The sequence below is a fragment of the Girardinichthys multiradiatus genome, chromosome 14 (assembly GCF_021462225.1).
Source record: "Girardinichthys multiradiatus isolate DD_20200921_A chromosome 14, DD_fGirMul_XY1, whole genome shotgun sequence".
NCBI lineage: Eukaryota > Metazoa > Chordata > Actinopteri > Cyprinodontiformes > Goodeidae > Girardinichthys > Girardinichthys multiradiatus.
In genome coordinates, this window is record NC_061807.1 from 15,002,543 (window position 1) to 15,026,190 (window position 23,648).

General features: G+C 40.9%; 1 protein-coding gene across 4 annotated transcripts; it reads right to left on the reverse strand.

Moving 5' to 3' along the window:
• Window positions 1-1,101: 1,101 nt before the first annotated feature.
• LOC124881129 lies at window positions 1,102-22,920 on the reverse strand. 4 transcript variants are annotated; one of them, XM_047386643.1, is made up of 32 exons: window positions 21,254-22,914; window positions 20,692-20,753; window positions 18,618-18,656; window positions 18,161-18,523; window positions 17,773-18,047; window positions 17,410-17,582; window positions 16,237-16,295; window positions 15,933-16,024; window positions 14,023-14,154; window positions 13,866-13,951; window positions 12,187-12,321; window positions 11,942-12,067; window positions 11,422-11,460; window positions 11,124-11,249; window positions 10,414-10,540; window positions 8,946-9,116; window positions 8,824-8,858; window positions 7,718-7,882; window positions 7,191-7,325; window positions 6,304-6,342; window positions 6,083-6,223; window positions 5,568-5,653; window positions 5,456-5,479; window positions 4,281-5,124; window positions 4,095-4,176; window positions 3,423-3,539; window positions 3,083-3,340; window positions 2,610-2,717; window positions 2,372-2,527; window positions 1,777-1,890; window positions 1,574-1,695; window positions 1,102-1,473 (listed from the first exon to the last, which is right to left on the reverse strand). In XM_047386643.1, the coding sequence occupies exons 1-32, from the start codon at window positions 22,427-22,429 to the stop codon at window positions 1,405-1,407; spliced, it is 5,676 nt and encodes a 1,891-aa protein (XP_047242599.1). In that variant the 5' UTR covers window positions 22,430-22,914; the 3' UTR covers window positions 1,102-1,404. The 4 variants fall into 4 exon arrangements, with proteins under 4 accessions (XP_047242599.1, XP_047242598.1, XP_047242600.1 ...); XM_047386642.1 differs by having other exon boundaries at window positions 1,777-1,893; XM_047386644.1 differs by having other exon boundaries at window positions 1,777-1,893; window positions 13,914-13,951; window positions 21,254-22,913.
• Between the last annotated feature and the right edge of the window lie 728 nt (window positions 22,921-23,648).

The following is a 23,648-nucleotide window of genomic DNA, read 5'->3' on the forward strand; positions in this document are numbered from 1 at the left end:
CAAGTAGGATTTAAACCAGTTGAGTGCTGTACCAGAAAGGCCGACCCAGTTTTCCAGGTGCTCTAATAAAATGGAGTCATCAACAGTGTCGAATGCTGCACTAAGGTCCAATAATACCAGCACTGTGGTTCTTCCACAGTCTGCATTTATACGGATGTCATTGAACACCTTGACAAGAGCGGTCTCTGCACTGTGGTGAGCAGGAAGCCTGACTGGAAGACATCGAAGCGGTTGGTTGTTGTTAGGAAGTTGTTTAACTGTTGAAACTCGGCTTTTTCAATAATCTTACTGATGAAGGGGAGGTTTGATATAGGCCTATAGTTCTGTAGTAGCAGCTTGCCCAAGTTGCTCTTTCTCAATAGAGGTTTGATAATTGCTGTTTTTAGGGCCTGGGGGAAAACACCTGACAAAAGGGACGTGTTTATTATTTGTGTTAAATCAGATGTTACTACAGGCAAAGCTTTCTTAAGGAAAGCTGTGGGTAAAAGATCGAGACGGCAGGAAGAAGAGCTTAGTTGCTGTAAGATTTCTTTTTAGATTTTGAAGTTTATTTGGTGAAATTGGGAAATTTTGTCAAAATCAGTTCTAGTTGGAGACAACATTGGTACTGGAGTTGATGTGGATGTGCTGACTGCCTCTCTGATCTTTTGGGTTTTTTCAGTAAAGAATTTAGCAAATTCATTGCAGGCCCTGGTAGATTGGAGTTCAGATGCTACAATTACAGGAGGGTTTGTTAACCTGTCGACCGTGGCAAATAATGCACGAGCATTGTTAATGTTTTTGCTGATGATCTCAGAAAAGAAAGATTCTCTTATATTTTCAGTCATAATGAACCTGAGTCCAGCTTTTCGACAATCCCTTTTTTCACTTCTGACCGCTGGAGCACTTCTCCATGGAGACTTTTTCTTCTCAGAAACAACCTTCACTGTAATCTAGGGCTGCAAAGTGTTAAAAACAAACTTCTTACTTTTTCAGACTGCATCGGAACCCTGACAAGTTAAGACACATGTAACCTGATATTAGTGGGAGTATAATAACTACCTTCTGCAAAAAGAATAGCTGAAATCAGAATAAATCATTCATGCCCATTATGAGTCCATCTAAACTTCTGACCATAACTGTTTAAAATATATAGATGATGATTCCATCTTTACAGGATTAGTCGTTAGTTGGCATGGATCATATTTCGAATCTTTGTGTTTATGAACTGATTAAAAATCTTTAAAATCTACTATGCATCGTTTCTGAATTCAGCGTGTTAAAAAGTTCAAAGTTTAGTTTCAGAGGGCTGAAATGAGACTGGGATCTGCAGCCGCTTCCTCATTGGAGTTTTAAGGACAAACGTTAGTCTGTCTAAACAAACAGTTTCAACACATTTGAAAGAGAGAAATAAAAAAAAGAAGATCATCGAGAGCTTCTGGTCTTCCTTCTTAAAGGTGGTGAAGGTTCTTCAGCTTTCATCTGGTAATGTTCCTGAAAATCAAAGGACCGAGAGCACTTAGAGACCACGCTGTGCATGTGTGTGTGTGTGTGTGTGTGTTTTTGGTGCATCGAGGCTTGTATTTGGGTTTACCAGCAGGTTCTCGTAATGTGTTTTACTGCAGCAGTGCTCCTCCTCATCGGTGTTCTCAAGCAAGTAGAAAACCGAGCAGAGCGAACAGAAATATCCCAGTTTACGGACTGTAAACTCCTCACCTGTAGAGGAGAAGAAGCAAAAAACATGAAAAAGAAGCAAAACATTTCAACCACACAGGCGGATGTGTGTTTATCTCTCACCAATGGAGATGTCCGGGTTGAATGGAGGCAGGTTGAAATCATCAGCGGCACAAGGAGACTCACCAGTTTGCTTTCCCTCAGATCCGGCAAGCTTTTTTCTTTGTTTTTCACCAACTGCTAAAAGGAAAAAAAAAAAAAAGAAAAACTGATGCGAGCAAGAAGATTAGCTTCTCCCAAATAAAAATTTAAAAAGGTAATCCGTTAAAAATTGTTAAATGTTTCTTTATGCTCCTTCTTTCGCCCTAAAGCTCAGATAAATGTTTACACCTTTTAGCAGCCAATGAAGCTTTATTTCTAAATAAACGAAGTTTATTTGCATTAATCACTACCTTATTAAAGACATTATTTATGAATGTTTATGAAACACATGCATTTTATTGGGGTTTTGTATTCATGCAAATCACTTTGGTTGACTAAGTCTGCACATCAGCCTAAGCATCACACAAACAGCGAACATGGTGGTGGCAGCATCATGCTGTGGGGATGCTTTTCTTCAGCAGGAACAGCAGAATCAACCATCTGATTAACACTTTGGATCGACCGAGAGCTCTGTAGTTGATCAATAATGAAATTAACCCTCAAAAATACAACTTGCCTAATAATTGGATCTCCGACTGAAGGTCGCCACACAGAGCAGACGTGGGTTTGTCCAGAGCTGAGGAGGAATCCAGCGACTCAGAAAGCAGTGATTTTTCTTCTTCTACTCTGTTATCTCCAGTGCTCTCAGTTTTTTCTCCAGCAGATTTTCTCACTGCAAACAAGATAAAACATTTACAAATCAATATTTTTCAGCGCTCCGACATCACTGTGGAGCAGAATGTGATGTCTGCTACCTGGAGTCCTTCTGGTTTTCTTTCTGGGTCGGCCTCTTTTTCTGGCCGGTGTTGCTTCATTTTCCTTCTTCTCCATCTCACCCGCTGCTTCGCTGTTTAGAGTCTGATCTGAAAGGCAAGATATAAAAAATCTCCATCTCTAAATGTCCAAAGTCGCTGCAGACAAATCCCCACATAGTAGGGACTTGAATTGCAGCAAAACGTCGTTCTACGATGTTTAGACTTTTCTGATTTTTCATGGTAAAATAAATTATAAGGTATAGCTTTAAACCTAGATTAAAACTCTGCGCTGCTTTTTGTTGGTTTATCACATAAAACCTCAATAAAATACATTGATGTTTGTTGCTGTAACATGTGGAGTTTTGTGTAGAGATCTGCTGCAACAGTTTTACCAAATTTGGAGAATTTCTTTGTATCAAGATGTATTTTAGTGATTTAAAAACAACTTAGTGTAACTGTGTTCTCTTCCAAACCTTTTATGTCGGCCCTGCAGCATCCTTCATCCTCTTCCAAGAATCCGTCCAGGTTCTGTCGGTCAGGACCTTCAAGCTGCCGCTGCTGTTCAGTAACAGCGTCCATTTCCTTCTCCTCCCTCTGGATCTTCGACTGGACGTCACTCGACAAAGCAGACGTGGGTTTGTCCAGAGCTGAAGACGAATCTAGCAATGATTTTTCTTCTTCTACTCTGTTATCTCCAGTCCTCTCAGTTTTTTCTCCAGCAGATTTTCTTACTGCAAACAAGATAAAACATTTACAAATCAATATTTTTCAGCACTCCGACATCACTGTGGAGCAGAATGTGATGTCTGCTACCTGGAGTCCTTCTGGTATTCTTTCTGGGTCGGCCTCTTTTTCTGGTCGGCATCACTTTGTTCTCCTGCTCCTCCATCTTCTCCATCTCACCTGCTGCTTCAGCGTTCAGTCTCTGATCTGAAAGGCAGGATATTAAAAACCTCAGTGAAAACAGATCTGATGCAGATCATTGACCGATGAATCAGTTGTAATCAAAGATCATTAGACTAAACTGGACTCTATTAAATAAAAATAAACTGCACTGAAATTGACTTTTCAGATAAAACAAATTATATTATACTAGACTACATGTGGCTAGTTTCATTATATCTAAGGTGGATGGACTCTATTGGGCTGCATGGGGACAGATCTAAAGTCAAAGGACTGGGTTGGACTGCTTGTTACATTTTATGATTTACAAAAAATTTGCTGAATTTGGTAGAAAACATGATTAATCTAACAATAATTAAATGTATATGTTTAGCTGCCTTTCTAATCTTTGACATTTGACAGGAACAAACCTTTAGATTGGGCTCAGATCCAGATAACCTATCCTGCTCTGGAGTATGTTAAGTGTAGCAGTTACCATGGTGACATAGCCAGCTTTACATCACTGTAAATCCCAGACAGAAATGTCCTGATTTACCTCAAAAATGCCCCTAACTCTGGTCTGCAGGTAGAAACACAACAAACCTGGGCTGTTTTTATCTGTGCTGTCAGCAGATCTCAAGGAATCTGCTCTGCCTTCCTGGTCCTGGTTCAGAACCAGTGTAACCTAAAAAAAAAACAACAGGATGTAAAGCAGCAAAGCTTCACAGAAAACTCAGAAATGTCCCACTGGAGAAGAAAATCACACACATACATGAATATTCTCCTCACCTCAGACTTTGTGGAGCCCTCTTCTTCTTCTTCTCCAGTATCACCTGTTGAGTTTACAGCTGGTTTGTTTTCTTTGGTTGAATTTATTTTGGACCTTCTTTCTTTCTTTACTGGACCAAATATCTCAGCCCCCTGCTCCTGTTTAAGCGCTTCCTCTGCTGCAGAGTCACATGTTGCTGTGACGTCCTTCTCAGCTGGAGCATCATCTTTATCTCCAACATCTTTGCCCTTCATCATCTTATCCCCTCTTCCAGCAGAGCCGCCTCGTCCTCGTGTTGCATATTTTTTACCACTAGTTTCCTGTTTCTTTGGTGATTTCTCCTCTTCTTTGCTTTCAGACCTCCTGATTCTGGTGCTGCTCCTCCTGGTCAATCCGTAATCTCTTTGCGTCGTCACTTCTTCTTCTTTCATTCTGTCTTGCTTGTCGTTACCCTCCAAGTCTGGCTCATCTTTTACAGAATCAATCAGCTCATTTTCCGTTACCCCTTCCTGTATGAGTCCACTACCAGCTTTAGATAACTTGTCCCAAGGAATTTCAGGGTGCTGAGGATAACTTTTGCTTTCAGTCTGATCATCAACTGAATCGGTTCTCTTAAAGTCATCTCGCTCAATGACAGAAGCGCCTGGTTCGCTCTGCTGCTCTTCACAAGCTTCATCTTTAAACTCCAGACTATCAGGTCCAAGCCAGGAGGTTTCATAGCTACCAGGTTGGATTCCATCTGGAGGTCGATCATTAGCTGAAGCTTCAACTCTTGCTGCAATAGCGCCCCCTGCTGCTGCATTCAGTGCACAGCCTGACGAGGCGACATGCGAGTCTTCTGAACTCTCCTGAAGGCTCCTCAAACTGAAATTAAACAAGAAAATATTTTAAAGGCAGCTACAAAACAGAGTCCTGCAATGTTTCCATATTATTTTCAAAATAAAATTTTAGCAAATTTACATTTAGCATCCAAGCTAATGTAGTTTGTCAAAATTTCAGATCTTTTTTTTGACATCCTTTAAATATTCAAGTGATAATTCTTATTGTCAATCCATCTAACTGTAAGAAAATTATAAATACAAAATATTACCAAGATATTCCAACAGTGGTCAAACTTTAAAAGGATGGACGGACGGAAGGAAGGAAGGAAGGAAGGAAGGAAGGAAAGATGAACAGACAATAATTTCAGACTCACAGGCAGACGGTTTGAACCCTCCCACTGTGGAGCAGAAATACAGACAGTTCTTCAGGTTCAAGCAGTAAACACTGAGTCTGAGGTCTTGTCACTAATGTCGAGACAAACATACCAAACGTTGCTCTCAGACAGACTGCTCACCGACTGACAGTCCAACACCTGAGCTACACTGCTGGATTCACACATTTCTATGTAGATCTGGGGTAGAAAGACAAGGTCAAAAAGTGAGGATGAGTGTATTTTTCTTTATTTTGATCATTTCATTAAAGTCTGTAGATTTTGGGCACGGTGCTGATGGTGTAGGGGTTAAGCGCACGACCATATACGGAGGCTACAGTCCTCGAAGCGGCCGTCCTGGGTTCGTCTGTAGATTTGCTTGTTTGTTTGTTGAATATTGTACTAAATTAAAAGTTAAAAAACAGAGCTGTATCGCCATGTTTAAGTTGTCGCTGACAGTGAAACCATATGCAGAGATGACGAAGTGTTAAAGCAAGTTTCATCTTTCTACGACCGAAGGTGGAGTGTAGCCTCCCCTAAACATCTGCAGCAGGGTCAAAAGCATCTCCTGAATGTCTGACAACAGTGTCCAACCGACAGAAGAGCTGCAGGATGTTTGGGCTGACGTACTCGTTCAGCGAGGACCAGGAAGTTGACAAAAGGAGCGATGGAGGCAACCGCTTTCAGGACGCTTATGATGAGGCCCACGTTGGCTTTGAAGAGCTTCAAACAAATAAGTCGCTGACTGAGGGACTCGGGTTCTGAAACATGCTGGAAAAAAACAGAATAGTTAATAATTAAAACAAAAGCAAATGTTGAAGGAAGAGTGGAATAAATCACCAATAACTCACAGCGTTGGTCCATCTCATCAGATTCTTGTACATCCTCTCCTGTAAAAACAGGAGAATAGGAGGATGGGGTTATTTCAGAAGAACATTTACTTCCAGAGAAAGTAGAAACATTTGAACAGATCCCGGTAAAATCTTTGAAATGTTGCTGTTCTTTTCAGCTCTAAAGCTAAACGCAGCCTCTGTCGGAAGAGACGTTGAGAGGATACGGCTTCATTTAATCCAGTCTTCTGGGCAACATCTACTGAAGTTCAGTAGACCAAACACTACAGCAGGGAAGACTGCTAATCCACAGGAAAAAACTGAATAATTAAGATTTTATTTACTGCAGTTTTTCTCTTTTTATCAAAGTATTTATTTTAGGTTTTTCTGTTCACATTTGCCTAATTTAATCCAGATTCCCTGATTTATATGGTGAGTTATGATGTTTTACTCATTGTTTCTGCTTTTTCTTGTATAATTATCTTCTCATTACCACTTACCTTCAACTACGATTAATGATAATTGATCTATTCAGTCAACATTTTTCCAAATGAGTCAGTATTTATTGAACATAATTGGTTATATTTGATTGTTTGCTTGTCTCTAAATAGTACTGTGAGCTATGATTTCTTCCTAATCTCTGATATCATGGGGAGTAGACTGTGTTGTTAACCCATCCCTGGGTAAATAAAAGAGTTTAAATGAGAGAAATGATGATGGTTTTGATCCCAGGTCATACAGCCATGATAAATGTGTTAAACCTAACCAATGCCTCTTCTTTTAAGGAGCTACCACTCCCTTTGGCCTGTCGTCACCGTTTCTTTGTGGAAAACATACATTTTGCTCATCTTAATCATTACAGGGGTCTTCAGTCTAAGCAGCTTTGAGGCTTCGGAGGCTCCCAGTACCTCAGAGGCTCCTGGATAGACGTCCTCCAACACAAAGTGGACGCTGAGAGTGGAGCCCTCCACCGAAAAGGGATTTCTGAGGTGATCCCGGACAAAGCTGCAGCAGGAATCCCAGCTGTGGAAATACACAAAGGCCTGGAGGACATGGGAAAACAGAGGAGAGCGTTATTTCACTCAGAGTAGGGCTATTAATAAATGTACAAAGTATATATGTCTCCAGTGCATAAACAAAATACAGTAACGTTACAGTTTTGATTAGCTTTTAAATTAAATGAGAAAATATCTTATAGGAAAAGACTGTGTTCCCTTTTTAATTTAATCTTTGAAGATTAAAAACTATATATTTGCACTTTTTGATTCCCTAAGAGCTTTTAGGCCATTTAGGACCTTTTTTTTTTATTTATTTACAGTTTGATGTTCCACGTTCCCTTTTTTAACTACAAGAAAACAACAAACAAGTCATAAATAAAGCTGGATGTAAAGACTGAGCTAGATGGCTCAACAGTGTTTGTCTGGGGGCTCCTCACCCTCCTCTGCAGCGGCAGGAAGATCGTGTCGAAAACCAAAGACTTGGGGTCCGTTCTGGAGAAATAACGTGATACCATCTTAGCGACTTGATTGTGTTTCCACAGTGATCCACAGAAACCAGTCAGCATGATGGTGGAGAACCTGGAGGCCTGAGGGTGAGCTTTCTGCAGAAGAAGAGAATATGTTGACAGAAAGTATTGAAGAGCAAACATCCCTCTTTACATACTGTGGGTCATACTCTGCCACCCACTGAGTGAAAACCCTTCAAATAAATTACATTTTTGCTGAAAATCAAATCTTTAACTTGAGCACATTTATTTAAATAGTTTATTTTTATTGGCACACCGGCTGCTAATACTTTGGACATTCCCCATTCTGACAACAGGGCAGCACTTAGTCTTCTCCTCTAACATGTGGTTGGAGGATCTTTTACTGTTCACTTTTAATCTCTCTAGATCATCCTGAGTCCTTTGCTTTCTTCTCTCCAGCTAGATTTTATTTCAAATGCTGATTATGTCATGATGTCATACACTCCAACAAGGGTCCCCAGCAGCTTTGGGAAAGGTCCAACAGCATCATACTTCCTCCACCGTACTTAAAAGTGGGGATGAGTTAGTTTACCACATCATTTCCTGACATTGCACCCAAACAGCTGACTGACATGTAGATGGTGTCTAACAGTTGGTATGGAGATCTGGTGACCCCAAGATGCCATTCTCTAATAGTGATCATTGGAGATCTTTTATATTCCTTAGCATTGTGCTCACTGTGTGTGGTGGCTAAAAGAAAGAGAGCTCGGCGCAGCAGCAGACCGTACGAGTACGAGTCTTTCCCCTCACTCCACCCCATTCCCTGTCTGCCGACTTTCAGAAAAAAAAACGAAAAATATAAGCCACTAGTGCAGCGAAAAAAATTTAATTAAATAAAAAGAAATAACCTCTAAAATGTCTGACATCACACGTAGTACTGAGGAAACCTTTTGAAACGGATAAGAAGGCTGTAAATTATTGCTTAATATGAGAAAGACTTAAAATTATGAAAAAACTGCCCATTAAAAGGGACAGATTGAAATAAAAAAAACATAAAATAAAAAAAATGCAATCACCTCTATGTCGTCTATTTCCTTCACTGTCAGGAAATCTAGGAGTCAAAAACAAGCACAATCATTTGGTCAGCCCAACTAGAACTGGTTCTAAAGGTGTTTTTGTAGAAAGTAGTTTTTGTTACTGGGGATGTTGAACCACGGAGACACTGTTGGAAAAATGTACGGCTCAGTCGACATTGTGACCCAAAATGGTGGAATGGAACCAGGTGGAATGCCACAGCTGGCCGTTGGGATCCTCGCATCAGCGGCGGCATCACTGCTGTCAGGCAGAGCCCGTCCAGGAAGTCTAGGTGCTGCACAAACAAGGGTTCTTTACAAGCACACTTACGTAGAAAATGGTTATACTTTTACCACGATTTTATTGTATTTAACCAGGAGTTTAGAGGAACAAGGAAGAATGAGAGGGAGCCAGGGGGAACAGTAAAGGTGGAGGAATTAAGGTGCTTTAGGTCACCCATCTAAGCAACAGCAGAAGAAGAAACGGCAGAAAAAGAGCTCCAGGTGTGAACGAGAAGGTTTACAACATGCGGACAAAAGGTGAAGCAGATGGGCTTCAGATTTTCCAATTAATGTTGAAACTGAGATTCAGGAAATGTTTTAAGGAGACTTAATATGTAAATCTATTGTAATATCGTATGAGGCTGTAGTGTCTGATAACACATGAGAGCTTAAGGAATCAGGTTGGAGCTGAATGCTAAGACGTAACGAACTCAAATAGCGGTGTCTGGATGCTGATAAGAAGGAGCTGCATTCATCGTTCGGTTTCAGATTCCTCCAGATCTGTGCACAGATGTGTAATTTCTGACATGGGCCAGGTCCAAATAAAATCCTCCATTCTTCAACTAAGTCCATGTCCCTGGAGCATTCTCATATGGGCTCTTTGAAGGCGACCAAACCCCCAAACACAACAAGGTGAAAGTAATTTCATGTTTCATACAACTTATTGCTAGTCCCATATATGATAAACTGTGTGGAGATCCAGGAGATCATTTAAAAACAAAAACAAACTCAGTCTCACTACAGAAAGCTACACGTTACAACCAACAAATCCACAATTTAACCAAAACATACACAGGCAAATGTCAAGACTTAGAATATAATTCAATTTAAATCCTGAACAATCAATTACTGCCTGCTATCCAGAAGCTGTTTAAAAAAATAAAAATGAATTTAGAGGTAATCATGTTTTCACTAAACCCAAGGCTAAGAGTATTTCACAGGTGTTAAACTGTGGAGCACTAATGAAATACAAATGTGACCTACTTTGCTTAAAAATAACACGAGTATAAGCTCTGTCTTCCTTCTACGCCCTCCTGGTTTTACAAACCAGATTAAATTTGAAATGAACACAGATTTAGAGACGCCTCAGGTTGGGAGGCTTGAAGACAAAGTTGGAGGGTCTAGGCTGCGGAGAAGAAATATGGAGGGTATACGGAACAAAGCAGGATGGATATGGAGCTGGTGGGAAGAAGGAAAGGAGACCGCTGAAAAAGTTAATGGATGTATTTGATCTTATTTAATGATCTTTTTTACATTTGCTGTTTTTATTATTTGCTGTGCAACTTCAATTTGTTTTAAAGATAAACTCACAGAGTGCTGTGATGGGGCCCCCAGGGATTTTTAACCTTTTCACTCTGTGCTGACGGCCTCGTTTCAGGAAGCTGTACCAAACTCCGAGCCGATCCGCATCTCGAGCCGACTCAAACTCAACATAAACCTAGAACAAACACAGAGGTCACAGGGTATAAATAGATCTATTTATAGTTTATTTGAAGACATGTCCCTACTAGGGCTCCATGATACTAGAAGGTCTTGCTATGGCTATAATATTGGTAAACATTACAATATCTTTCCGCTCTCTTTCTCATCTATGCTTCCATCTCTCTGTGACCTTTAACATTTGAGGCGATGTCAGTGTCTGGTGTGAGCATCTGCTGCCCCGAGACTCTGTCCAACTGGCTATATCCTAAAATAGCATGAATAATGCAAGTTCATAACACTTGAAATTAATTAGCCAAGCATTACTGCACTCCAACCAGTCCCTCATGGCATTAACATTCCACACACTGACATCGTGATGATAAATTGGCAATATATTGTGCAGCCCTAGTCCCTACAGGCCTCAGTGCATCAGCCTCCAAGTCCAGTCCTCAAGAGCTAGTGTTTGGCAACTTTTAGATTCATCCTGTGCCATCACATTTGGCAAAGGCCTGGTAGGAAGGGCTGAATCTAAAAGCTTCAGGACAATGGAGTTTCAGGTCTGGACTTGGAGAAGCCTCCCATTGACCTTGTGTTTGTACCTTGTTGAGTAGAGCCAGGTAGTTCCTTACATAACCGATATTTCTCAGAGCCTTCCTGAGGTCAAGGGCCTCACTTGGTGAGATGCGGTGAATGGAGATTATATTTCCTCCACAATCAGTCACGTCCTAAAACGAGAACGTTCAGACTAATAGCAAACCAACAGTCCTGGACCCTCTCACCGCTGATGGTTCTGAATTCATCATCAGAGGACAACCTATGCTAAGAACTCAGCAGTTTAAAACAAAGTATAAATACATTTATTAAGCTTTAATGAGAACGTGTTTGAGTATTACTCACAAAATCCATGCAGTGCATCAGAGTTTTGTAAAAGCCAAGCTGAAACAGAACCAGAATGTCCAAAGTAAATATCAGAATCTACAGTCAGAAACTCTAAAAATGTTAAAGGTATGAAAGATGGATAAATAATAGTGTTCGCAATATATTTTTCATTGGTTTTTAAAACTGATAAGTCATTTTAAATGCACATTACTGACGCAAACATGTCTTTACACCAAGGGTGTCCAAGCTGTGGCCTGGGAGCCATTTGCGGCCCTTGGAATGATTATGTGTGGCCCTCAGCCGCAGTTCAATAATGGCACAAATTTGGACCTCCAGCAGACTGAGCTGATGCAGATGGACAATTTATTTAATTGTTTTCAGATGAAACTTTCAAAAGCAAATATATATCTTCTTTAATGGAAAATGCTAGGTCAAAGGGTTCAAATGGTGCGAGTTTAGATACTAATGCCACACTGATGGCATCTTCCAACCTTCTGAAACCTGGATAGAAAGAAACAGCCTAAATGCATGTGCTTACCGCTGAAAGGCCCATGGTTAATCTGCAAGCCTGAAAACATAGTTTAGATCCTTTGAAAAAGATGCCGTTACAAGATGTTCTGAGAGCTGCCTTCAGCCCTTTCGTACGTGGAATGAAAGCAACAGCCTACGGGAAAAACAGGAAAACGTATCAGATCTTGGGTAACATGCACATCGATCAGATGTGCTCAATTAGTAAAAGAGAAACGTAACAGATAAAATGCTGATTTGCTAGCAGATGCTTACCATTTGTTTCTGAGGAATCACATAAATGTCATTGTTGTTTTCAAATCCAAAAGGTCGGAGGAGATCAACTATATTGTCCTCTGTGTAACAGCCGTCAAAATACTTAGGAAGGTTGGTTATCAACAGCTTCTTCGTCTTTAAAATATGACAGATTAAAACAGCAGTTTTGTTAGTGAATAGAAATGAGTACATGAGGGTTTAATGTTGTGCAACATTATGTTGATCAGGACACAGTTCATGAAACAGCAATGGCAGATGGCTCATGTATTTAGATTCAGCAGTCAGACCACAGAGGAAGCCATGGGGGTTGTTTGTGAGCATAAAGTTTCTCAGGTTAGGAAATGTGTTGTTTTACCCTAATTTTGGCTAGGGTTCCACCTTTAGCGCAAACAATCGCTGACATCCATAGGTCACTTCAGTTTTAATTGCTCTCTCCAACCATTACACACAAACACGATTTAATGATTGTTTACGGTAAAAGGCAATAAAAAAGTGAGGAAGGTGACTATCTTCACCTGTTACTGGCTTAGGTCTCGATCATTTTCTTCCCACGGCACAGTTCTGGTCTCTTTAAGCTTTTTGGTGATAAAAAGCAGCCATTGGCTGAAGTTTCCATTTATACTAGGTTGTGCTGAAACGGTAAAGCCTGTGTGCAACATTTGGAAGCCATGTTCTTTGGACTTAATACAGTGCATCACATTAGGTGTCTTTGTCATGAACCACATCCTTTTAAGTGCACAGTTGTCTCATTCTCTGTGGCTGATGCTATACGTGCTTTTCCAAGGTTGGGCATATTACCTGGGGTAGGAGAGGTAAATGACGCATCAGCTTCTCTTTTCCTGTGTTAGTTTTATACAGATGTAACATTTTGTCAATCCACAAAATGTTCTTTAAATAGTCTCAGTTTCACGGGATGTTTTGTGGGCAATGTGACGTGGGCCTTTGTGTTGTTTTGAGATGATTTTCAAAGTTTTTGAACTGAAATTCTCCCTTGTATGCAGTTCAGCCCATTTTAATTCTTATTATTGAATCATGAACACTGAACCTATCTTAGATGAGTAAAGTCTGCAATGCTTTAGATGTTGCTCTGGGTTCTTTGTGAAAACCTAGATGGGTCGTCAGTTTGCTCTTGGAGCAAGTTTGTTCGGTCAGCCACTCCTAGGAAGGCTCTCTACTGTTCCATGTTTTCTCCATTTGTGGATAATGGTTCCCACTGTGGTTCACTGGAGTCCCAAACCCTTAATTTGGCTTTGTGACTTTTTTCAGACTCATCTGTTCATGGATTTGTTGCTCAATGCGTTGCCTTTTGTTATCTAGCCTGCTTCATTTTGTCAGACAGGGTATATTTGTGCGATTTCTTGATTCTACGGGTCAGGCAGTACTCAGGTCTGGGTGTGACTAGTGAAAATGAATTAATCTTTCCCAAAAATCTGGTTAATCACACTTAATTTGCGCCTTTACTATAACCTATTCAGCTTAAGGGGCCAGATGCTTCTTAATGGCACTGTACAGATGATTGGAGCCTTGCTAATACTGCAATAGCACACAGATTCTGGTGCTGCTAATGTTACGACCCCATTAAAATGGGTTAAAGAGGGAAAAAAATCTGCACTTAGTTATTTTCCAGCAGTACTTCACATTAAATGAAAGCAGCAACAATGCATATTAATAAACTCCACCTTTGATTCGTGGGAATATTGATGTCCTAAAAACAGGTAAAATCTTACATCTGGTAGTGACAGGAAATCTTCCAGTTCAACAGGCCCTGCAAAGCAGAGTAAAAAAAATAACTTAAAGACCAAAAAAACAGAATGATTTGAAGAACTGTTTACATACGGAGGCATTTGGGATCGAGGTATTTCTCTATCTGCTCCCCTGCAGTCAGATCCTCTGAAGAAAACACTGAAGACAGCTTTCTGTTGGGCGCTGCAGCTGTTGGTTTACTTTTGCCAGATGTGATCACAGGACCTTTAATTAGAGGTACAAACAAATATTATCAAATTTCCTCCTGGTTTATATTAAACCTGAAAAAATAAAATAAAATGAACCAGAGAAAAACCCCCAAATTTTGACACAAACATCTGGAATTTGACCTTTATGCGGTTTAAAAGAAACTTTGGTGTGATCAGTCGGTATTTAGCCTTCTTTTGCTCTAACTGGCCCCTTTAAAAGGCACATGTACTCTTGTAAGGAATCTAATTTCAGCTGGATGTAGCAAGGATATTGTTCTTTTTGTCACTATCCAAATGACAGAACCACAGGAGAGGGTAGGAACATTGGTGGGAGTCTACAACCAGTCCTACCAGGGAACAAACAGTGCAGCATCCGCATCACTTCTGGCCAATCCTAAGACGGCATTCCATCTTTTTAAGGTCAAGAACTGTTGCTTCAGATCTGGTGGACCACCGGCTCCTGAAGACCACGTTACTAAGAAACTATAAGAACCACACTATCTCCTAAAAGCAAGGGTGCAACCCAGAGGTTTCCACACCACTCACCCTACACTTAATGACTTTGCTTGAAGAAGGACACAAAGAGCCCCGGCAGAGTCCAAAATAGACTAAAACAAACTCACTTTTCTAAAAGAAGATTCAGATACTCCACAACAACCCATCATTTAGTAAGACTTATCCAGATCCACTGCCAAGACCCCCACAGTGACTCCACAGGTCAGAATCTCCTCTTCAACACCTTTAAGCAAACCTCTAAAAGTTGGAAACACGTTCAGGTTCCTTGTTTTAGGAAATGAACCTTTGGACTCTACAGGTATAATAAAGGTTCCCCATCCCACATTGAAGAGGTGTGTCAACCAAGATCTTGACCTCAAACACCAGCTCTGGCTTCCTTCACCTGACCACATCCCAAAAGCTAGTTTGTTATTCTCGTTATAAACACGCTCAGGCCCCAGATATGCATGTAACTCTGCTCCCATTGCACCCAAACTCAATATCCCGCCATGCAGATGCAACATAAGTTCAGAAACAGTGATATGACGAAATGCAAAGTGGATTTGTTTTTCGGACCTCCATTTGTAGAGATTCTATAAGCATCAGCAGCTTCATAATGAAGGACAATATTTGTCATGTTTACTCTGTAAAATGCACGTTTTGGATCATAATCAGAGGTGAAAACTTTCATTTACTTGCACTGCCTGATGTGGTCACAAACTTTAACCAGTCTGGGCAGTGATAGCTAGAACCCAAACCAAAGTCCATGATATAGAGCCGAAACAATAATCATAAACTCATTCAGTAATCGAATAATGGTTAACTGGAGTATACAGACTCTAAAACATGCCATTTGCTGAAGGAACAACCCACTCAGAGCAGTAATTAGGCTAAAACTGTACATAAAATATCTACATTTTGCATTTAAGATAATCTGCTCTATCCAGAACTCCTCAAGTGGTAAAGCTTTACATTCATCTGGTTCAAATTCAGTAGAAAATCTTCTATTAAGTTCCTTGTGCTATCCAATTATTAATTCGAAAAATAATCCTTGATTGCAGCCCTACCATGATGGGATCATGGTAGGGCTACGGACTAGAAATGATTTGGTTTGTTTGCTCTGGACTGTACTGTGAAGTTATTTACTTTATGCAGATCATTGAATGTAGCGCTGGAACCACACAGATTAAAGAGCTGTAGGATTTGGTTCTAAACGCTCTTTCTGGACAGATAAATAAGAGAGGAAAACCAGAAAATATCATTCCTTCGTTTCTACCCACTGAAGAGTCTCCCACTTACATTTTAGCTCAGCTTTATCCTTCGGTTTGTGCTTTACTTTCAAGGCTTCTGTCTTTTTTCTGCCAACGATCTTGTTCAACGGCCCAGATTTGCTGTGAGGAACAAAGTGAACTGTGGTCAAGTCAGACAGAAACATTTACGGCAGGAGCGGAAGCTGTTACTCAAACAGGCTTCGTTACAAGTAGCATTAAAGGAGGGAACGATCATAAATAGTACATGGAGAGCATAAAGATTAAACTAAATACTCTCAGCAATGTAATGCCAAAACATAAAGTATATATCAGTGTTATGAAGCATAACTTACATTTTAGCAGCTTGTTTTAGCTCATTTGAAGTCAAATGAGGCTTCATGGGAACAGAAAACTGTAAATGAAAAGCATTCAAATGTAACTGTATAGATAACAAGCAAATTGATCAGAAAACAATAAATCGCTTTTTGTCGAACAACAGTGGCAGGAATCATTTAAACCATTAGACACCGTTTGAATCTCTAATACAGGAAATATGTTTCTTATATTGTTAAATCCAGTAATCACAACCTTTGACCAACAAATGGAAAAAAAGGATGCTGTCAATATGTTGGATGTTGTGTTTATTCTGTTATTTTGTTTAGTTTCATACAGTCTGAGTTTCTGATTTGTAGTTTCCTGCTGTGTTGTGGTACATCTGGGCCTTTCTGTTCCGCGTTATCCTTACTTCCTCTATTCTTTCACACTTATTTTTGTTGTTTTGTGCCTTTCTCATGATGAGTTGTGTCCTGTTCTTAGGGTTCTGGTCCCTGTGTGTTTACGGTCTCCTGTCCTTGTTACATGTGTTGCCACTAAAGGAAGAGTGACAGCCACAGCTGGAAGAAAGCCAGCAGATGTTAGCCACAAGCCAAGCAGCGGGACTTAGCGAAGATATAGAAGCTGCGCTGGTCAGACGAGAACTAAAATGAACAAGATCTAAAATAGTATGTGTGGATGAAAAACTAACACTGCAGATAACCCTCAACACACCATCCCCTCAGTGAAACACGGTGGCGGCGGCATTAAGCTGTGGGAATGTTGTTCGTCTGCATTGACCAGAAAGTAAGTCAAGGCTGATGGGAAGGTGGATGGAGCTAAATACAGCGTAATCCTGACAGAAATCCTGTTGGTGAATGCAAAAAAACCTGGAAACCAGGGCAGATGTTCACAACCCTAAACATTCAGCCAGTGGTTGAGATCAAAGCAGATTCATGTGCACACATACGCCTCTGCTTCTATAATGTGTGAACTCAGGGCCTTGAAAACAAATGCACAGCACACTTTTCACATTGAATACTATGTATCATTTTCCTTCCACGTTAGGTTAGGTATAAATTATTGATGGCTCCTATGACTGCATTATGTTAACTGCTGGGGACCAGAATGGGTCCCAATAGTGTTTCAGTGTATAACAATCAAAGTTATTTTGAAAAGAAATAAAGCATAAACTTAATGTTAAGTAATCAAACCTTGAGCTTTGCAGAGGAACCAGTTGTGCGTTTTGTATTAAGTTCCTCTCCAGCATTGTAGGGCGATGATGACCCGGGTGATGACTTCATCTTGTCGAGCTCGGCCAGGAAGACCGGAGCCAGAGTTTTAACAACGCTCTCTACGTCAATCTGGTTCGACAGAGCCTGGACAGCTAGAATTATGAAAAAATTCAATGCAAAAGAAAAAATATATGTTTATTCAGAAAGACTGGCCGAAAAGTTGCCTTCTTTTAGTCTGTGTTCCTCTGCCTCATAAACATGTAAATGATGATGCAGGATTGACGCCATTTAATCTTCAGTAAGCCTAATTAAAGATAATCCAATTCTTATTTTGTGTCCAACCTGATGATTCAAGCAGTTTTTTCGCCAGTCTCTCTGCACTGTCCTCATCCTGAGGGACAGATCTCTCTGAGGACATTTGTCTCTGGCGGCTTCTTCTTGGTGCCGTCCATTTCTCGTTGCTCCTTTTCGGCGAAAAGTGTCTCTGGTAAGGCCTCTTTTGAAAGTACGGCTCCTCTTCCCTCCTGCTGGCTGAATAATATCCCCCAGGGCTTCTAGAGCGATAGTGAGAGCAGCTGGGCTTTTCATACTGTGGAGACCAAGACCGGGAACAAGATCTGACAGAGAAACAAGTGGGTCAGATCCTTTTTTCTGGAGGTAAAAACTCAAACATTATCTCACAAAAAACAGACAATGAATGCAATCTCCATTGGTTTCCCCTCTAACAGACCTATGAGCATATCTGTAGCTGTAAGGAGATCTGGATCGGCTCCTGCGTCCGTCTCTTCTGTCCTCAGAGCCATGACGGCGGCAGGAGCTGTCTGAGGTGGAAGGTGATCTACTCCTGGATTTAACCCACTCACCCTTTAACCTACGATACGACACTGGGCTGTATGAGCGAGAGCAGGAGGTTTCACCATGATGGTTCCCAGGGCTTCTGGAGCGAGAACGGGAACTGCTTCTGTACTCGTCCCTTTGACCCTTTGACCTGTGGAAGCGGTGACGGCTGCGTGTCCCAGAACCACAGTCATATCTGCTTTTCTGCTGACGATCCTGAGAACTGTGAGGGGTCCAGGCTGAGTTCTCAGCTTTTCTATTTTAACACATAAAGATAAAGCAAAGCCAAACAGAGCTAGATAACAGCAAGCTATTGAAGAAGAGGGTAACATTTGAAGATAGACTTTTACCTAGGGAATGGTTTGCGTTTACAATACCAGTCTGGATATCTGTGAAAGAAAAAACAACCAGTTCAAACCAGATATTTACATTTTTCCTTTTAATGTCTAGGTAAGATAACTTCAAACACTTTGGGAAAGCCCAGAACATGAATTGAGCTAAATGGAAGAACACCTGTGGATGTATTTTTAAGGCAACACCTCAACCACTTTTCTTCCTTGTGTGACATCATGGAAAAATCTGAAGAATTGACAACAGATGTCAGGAAGAGAACCGTGGAAACCCACAAGTCTGGTCCCATTTCTAGGTGCCTGAAGGTGACGCATTCAAAGTTTCAGACAACTGCAAGTAACACCAAGCCATCATAATGTTCAAGACGGAGCCACATGTCTGAGTGATGAGACTGTTTTGTTGCTATGACGGTAATATAATCTCCAGAAAAAAAAGCTAAAGACCACTCAGGAACAGAGAGGTTAACTCTATGAAGACATTTCCTGCAGTCTGATGCAAGTAAAAGTAAAGTGCTCCACATTCCCACTGTAAAGTTGCAATGTGGGTGTTTAACTGGAGGAGGGACTGGTCCACTTCACAAAGACAGAACAACACGTGAAAATATTGAGGAAACATCTTGAAGTTAAAACTCCGGTAAAAAATGTGTCTTTCAAATGGTCAACGGCTGGGAACACTGAGTGAGCAGGTCTCTGGAGACCCGAGGGATCTACAAGGGTTGGACAATGAAACTGAAACACCTGGTTTTAGACCACAATAATTTATTAGTGTGGTGTAGGGCCTCCTTTTGCGGCCAATACAGCATCAATTCATCTTGGGAATGACATATACAAGTCCTGCACAGTGGTCAGAGGGATTTTAAACCATTCTTCTTGCAGGATAGTGTCCAGGTCACTACGTGATACTGATGGAGGAAAACGTTTCCTGACTCGCTCCTCCAAAACACCCCAAAGTGGCTCAATAATATTTAGATCTGGTGACTGTGCAGGCCATGGGAGATGTTCAACTTCACTTTCATGTTCATTAAACCAATCTTTCACCAGTCTTGCTGTGTGTATTGGTGCATTATCATCCTGATACACGGCACCGCCTTCAGGATACAATGTTTGGACCATTGGATGCACATGGTCCTCAAGAATGGTTCGGTAGTGACCAAAGGTTTGACTATAGCAGCCCGGCCGTGTATATTGACCCTATGGAGCTCCAGACGGACAGTTCTGGTGGAAACAGGAGAGTTGAGGTGCACATTTAATTCTGTCATGATTTGGGCAGCCGTGGTTTTATGTTTTTTGGATACAATCCAGGTTAGCACCTGAACATCTCTTTCAGACAGCTTCCTCTTGCGTCCACAGTTAATCCTGTTGGATGTGGTTCGTCCTTCTTGGTGGTATGCTGACATTACCCTGGATACCGTGGCTCTTGATACATCACAAAGACTTGCTGTCTTGGTCACAGATGCGCCAGCAAGACGTACACCAACAATATGTCCTCTTTTGAACTCTGGTATGTCACCCATAATGTTGTGTGCATTTCAATATTTTGAGCAAAACTGTGCTCTTACCCTGCTAATTGAACCTTCACACTCTGCTCTTACTGGTGCAATGTGCAATCAATGAAGACTGGCTACCAGGCTGGTCCAATTTAGCCATGAAACCTCTCAGAATAAAATGACAGGTGTTTCAGTTTCATTGTCCAACCCCTGTAGATGGTTCCTGTATGACAAGAAACTCTGTAATGACTATTTCCTGCTTTATGGACCAATAGTAGAATATTTAAGTCAAACAGAGAGCCAGGGCAGTGACTTAAGAACTAGCGTGATATGCTGAAATAAATAGATACATGTTATAGATAACATTACTAAAACTGTTATAATCAGCTTGGTATAATACTTTAGCAGCAGAAGAGACAGTTGATACTTTTCTAGTTTATATAAAAGCAATTAGATCATAATATGCATTTTATTTTAGTTTATTATGTAGATACCATGAAACAGAATCGCATAGTATTCCTCAAGATGAGCTAATTATTACTAGAAGAATGAATTTTCTATAAATAAAAATGAAAAAAAAGACTGACTCTTTTTGGAGGCGTTTGCAATTCTCACGATGAGAGTCGGTCTTCTGGTGGGAAAGCCAAACCTTTAATCAGAACAATACGTAAACATTTATTCATAAAGTTAAAGACGATGCCATTTAAGTACAACTGAATGTGCTGCTACATTTAGCTCCGTGAGACATTTGAACAGTGTGAAGCCCTTAAATACAGTTAAACAAGATCTTCACCAGGTTTTCCTTTTAGAAACAGAAGGTGGACGTGTAAAGAAAATGTAAAGGTACCCAAAATACAAAGAATAAGAAATAAGTGGCTTGGAAACAAAGTTAGAGAGATAAAGCTGAGATAATAATCAGGAGGGATCGTGGATAAACTGGACTCAGGATGCTGAATATGCAGCCGCCAGGAAGGAGAAACAGAGGAAGACGTGACAGATGAAGATGCTAGACATAGGGGTGAGCCAGAGACAGATGATTCGCTGTGTGGAAACCTACAGAAAGCAATGGAAACATTTTACATTCAAAAAAAAAAGAAAAGCACAAAACAAAATGAGGTAAAACTAATAATTTCCTTTCAGAGCACTCACCATAGTGTGAAAACACTCCGCGTTACAGAGTGAACAGGTATGTGGAAACACTCTCGGTCTGACTCCTTCATAGTCCATAATCATAGCCACTGTAGGCAGATTTTTCGAAACTGACTCCTTAAACTCAGACGGTTTGCTGGAAGCTGGCCTCTTCAAACCTTTCTCGCCCTTTGACACCGGTTTATTCTGTTGTTCCAGCTCAGTCCGGTCCACAGGGTTCTGCTTCATGGGATGCTTTTTATTACTCTGCCCAGCAACAGTTTTTTCTTCTATTTGAGTTCGACTTTCCTCAATGTTTGAACTGTACCGTTCAGGATGGCTGGGATGAACTCCAGAGCGCTGAGGGCTGGGCTCGGGGGATTTGGATGTAGACGGATGACCTGACTCTGGTTCCTTTGAGGGAAGAGATTTGGAAAATTTTAGCTCGCAAGGTTTTGTGTCTTTTTGTTTGGCCAAAGGTGTTTTCTTTTGGTCACTGATCTTTGAGCCGAGGCTTGCTTCCCACTGTCTGTTTTTTGCCTCTTTCTCACATTTTTGCAGCAGTTCCTCACTGCATCCGATGGAGTTTTGACTTTCCAGCGGCGACATACCTCCACTGTTATCAGTGCAGTTTTTTCCTGTCTCCTCCTTAACAATGCTCCAGCCAAAACAACCATAGTCAACCACTTTATTTGGTTCTAGAGGACCTCTCTGCATGTTGTCCTGGCTTATTACTGACCATTCGGTCTTTAAACTGTCGTTCACATTGACAGCCATGTTGGGATGGGATTCAGAGGTGTTTTCTGAGGCTCTTTTCTTCCTCTGAAGGGAAATCTGCATCAGGATGTGACTCAGATGTTCAGGGGTGATCTGATCCTCGGGGTAGGCGTTGAGTTCTTCCAAGTCCTCCATCTCAAGTCCAAACCGCCGAAAGATCTCAGCTGCTAATTCTGCAGAATACTTGGGTTGATCAGATCTGTCTGGTGATGGATTTCCAACAAAGCCTGAACCTGGAACAAGCTCCATGTCGTCTAGGTCTTCACTAGATATAGTCCTCCTGCTGTCAACAACGCCAGATGCAGCAGACGATGAGTTGTTGTCATTTATTTTGGGTTCTTTGCTTACTGACAGCCAGGCCACGGAGGTATTGTCACCATCCGCATCATGGTGGTGGTGTTTCTGTGGAGCTGATGACATTGTTTAAGAAGTCCCACCTCTGCTTGAGGTGAAGATGGTTTCCTGGTCTACAAGCGGATGTAGAACATATTTAGCATTGGAGATGAAGCTCTTCCAAGCTCCTCCAACCTGTGTTGATGTCTGTTTGGATCGAATAAAAGTTAAATCGCGTTTAGTTCTTGAACCAAAACAGAACATTTCACCTACTTTATACAACCAAAAACCAGTCGGATCGGGTCGCTGGTGTCATTCAAAGCCACTTTAACAACAACTTTAAGAATGACCAACAAGTTGTTTTCCGGTTTCTGCTTCCTTTAGGTTAGCAGGTTCTTGCTAACAAGCGTGACCGCTGGTCCCAGGAGATACGTCATGACGTAACGCGTCAAACAATGTGCGTTAAGTGAGAAAAGCTCGCGCAGAAATACGTTTTTATTTCTTTACCACAAACAGCAGAAATCTCTGTGGTTCCTTCTTCGTCTACTTCCTTGACTCGCTCTAAACAGATACTGCCACCTGCTGGTATGAAGTCATATAACAAACAATCTTGTTTATGCATAAACATAAAAAAATCAGTGTTTTAAACAGAAATCAGATTTTAAACAGCTGGAACAATGTATTTTTTAAGAAGTAAGAAAAAAATGTTTTTCCTATAAAATAGATTCAGCTAAAAGCAGATTGCCATTTTGTCTGATGAGGATGTTTGGCATCAAATTCATCATGTTTGATGTTAGGTACTGAGCTGTGGAATACCTTGGTTCTATGTCCCGTCTTACTTCCTCGCACAAGTCCTACCAAACATGCAGAACAGTCGAGCAGCTTTCAGGTAGAGCTGGGGCATTGATTCGGGGATGAAGGAGGACAACTGAATGGGAGCCTCTCTCTAGATGATTGTGTGATTCACTGCAGTAATAGTGTCAGATATCTTGATCTGCACATAAGGGTCACTAGATCAGCTATTTCTATCTAAAGAATATGACACACATGTGATTAATCGTCTCACTTAAGGATGCTGAGATCCTTATTCATGCTTTTATCTCTTCAAGATTAGATTATTGTAATGTCCCTTTATCAGGTTTACCAATGAAGGAGAGTCTGCAAGGCCTTCAGATAGTTTTTTCCTATCGGGGACCACAACAGTGGAAAAAGCTACCTCCAGATATCTTTTCAATGTTTTTTTTTTAATTATTATTTTAATTGTGTGTACTCCTGCCAATGTTTTTATTCTGTCTGTAAAGACATT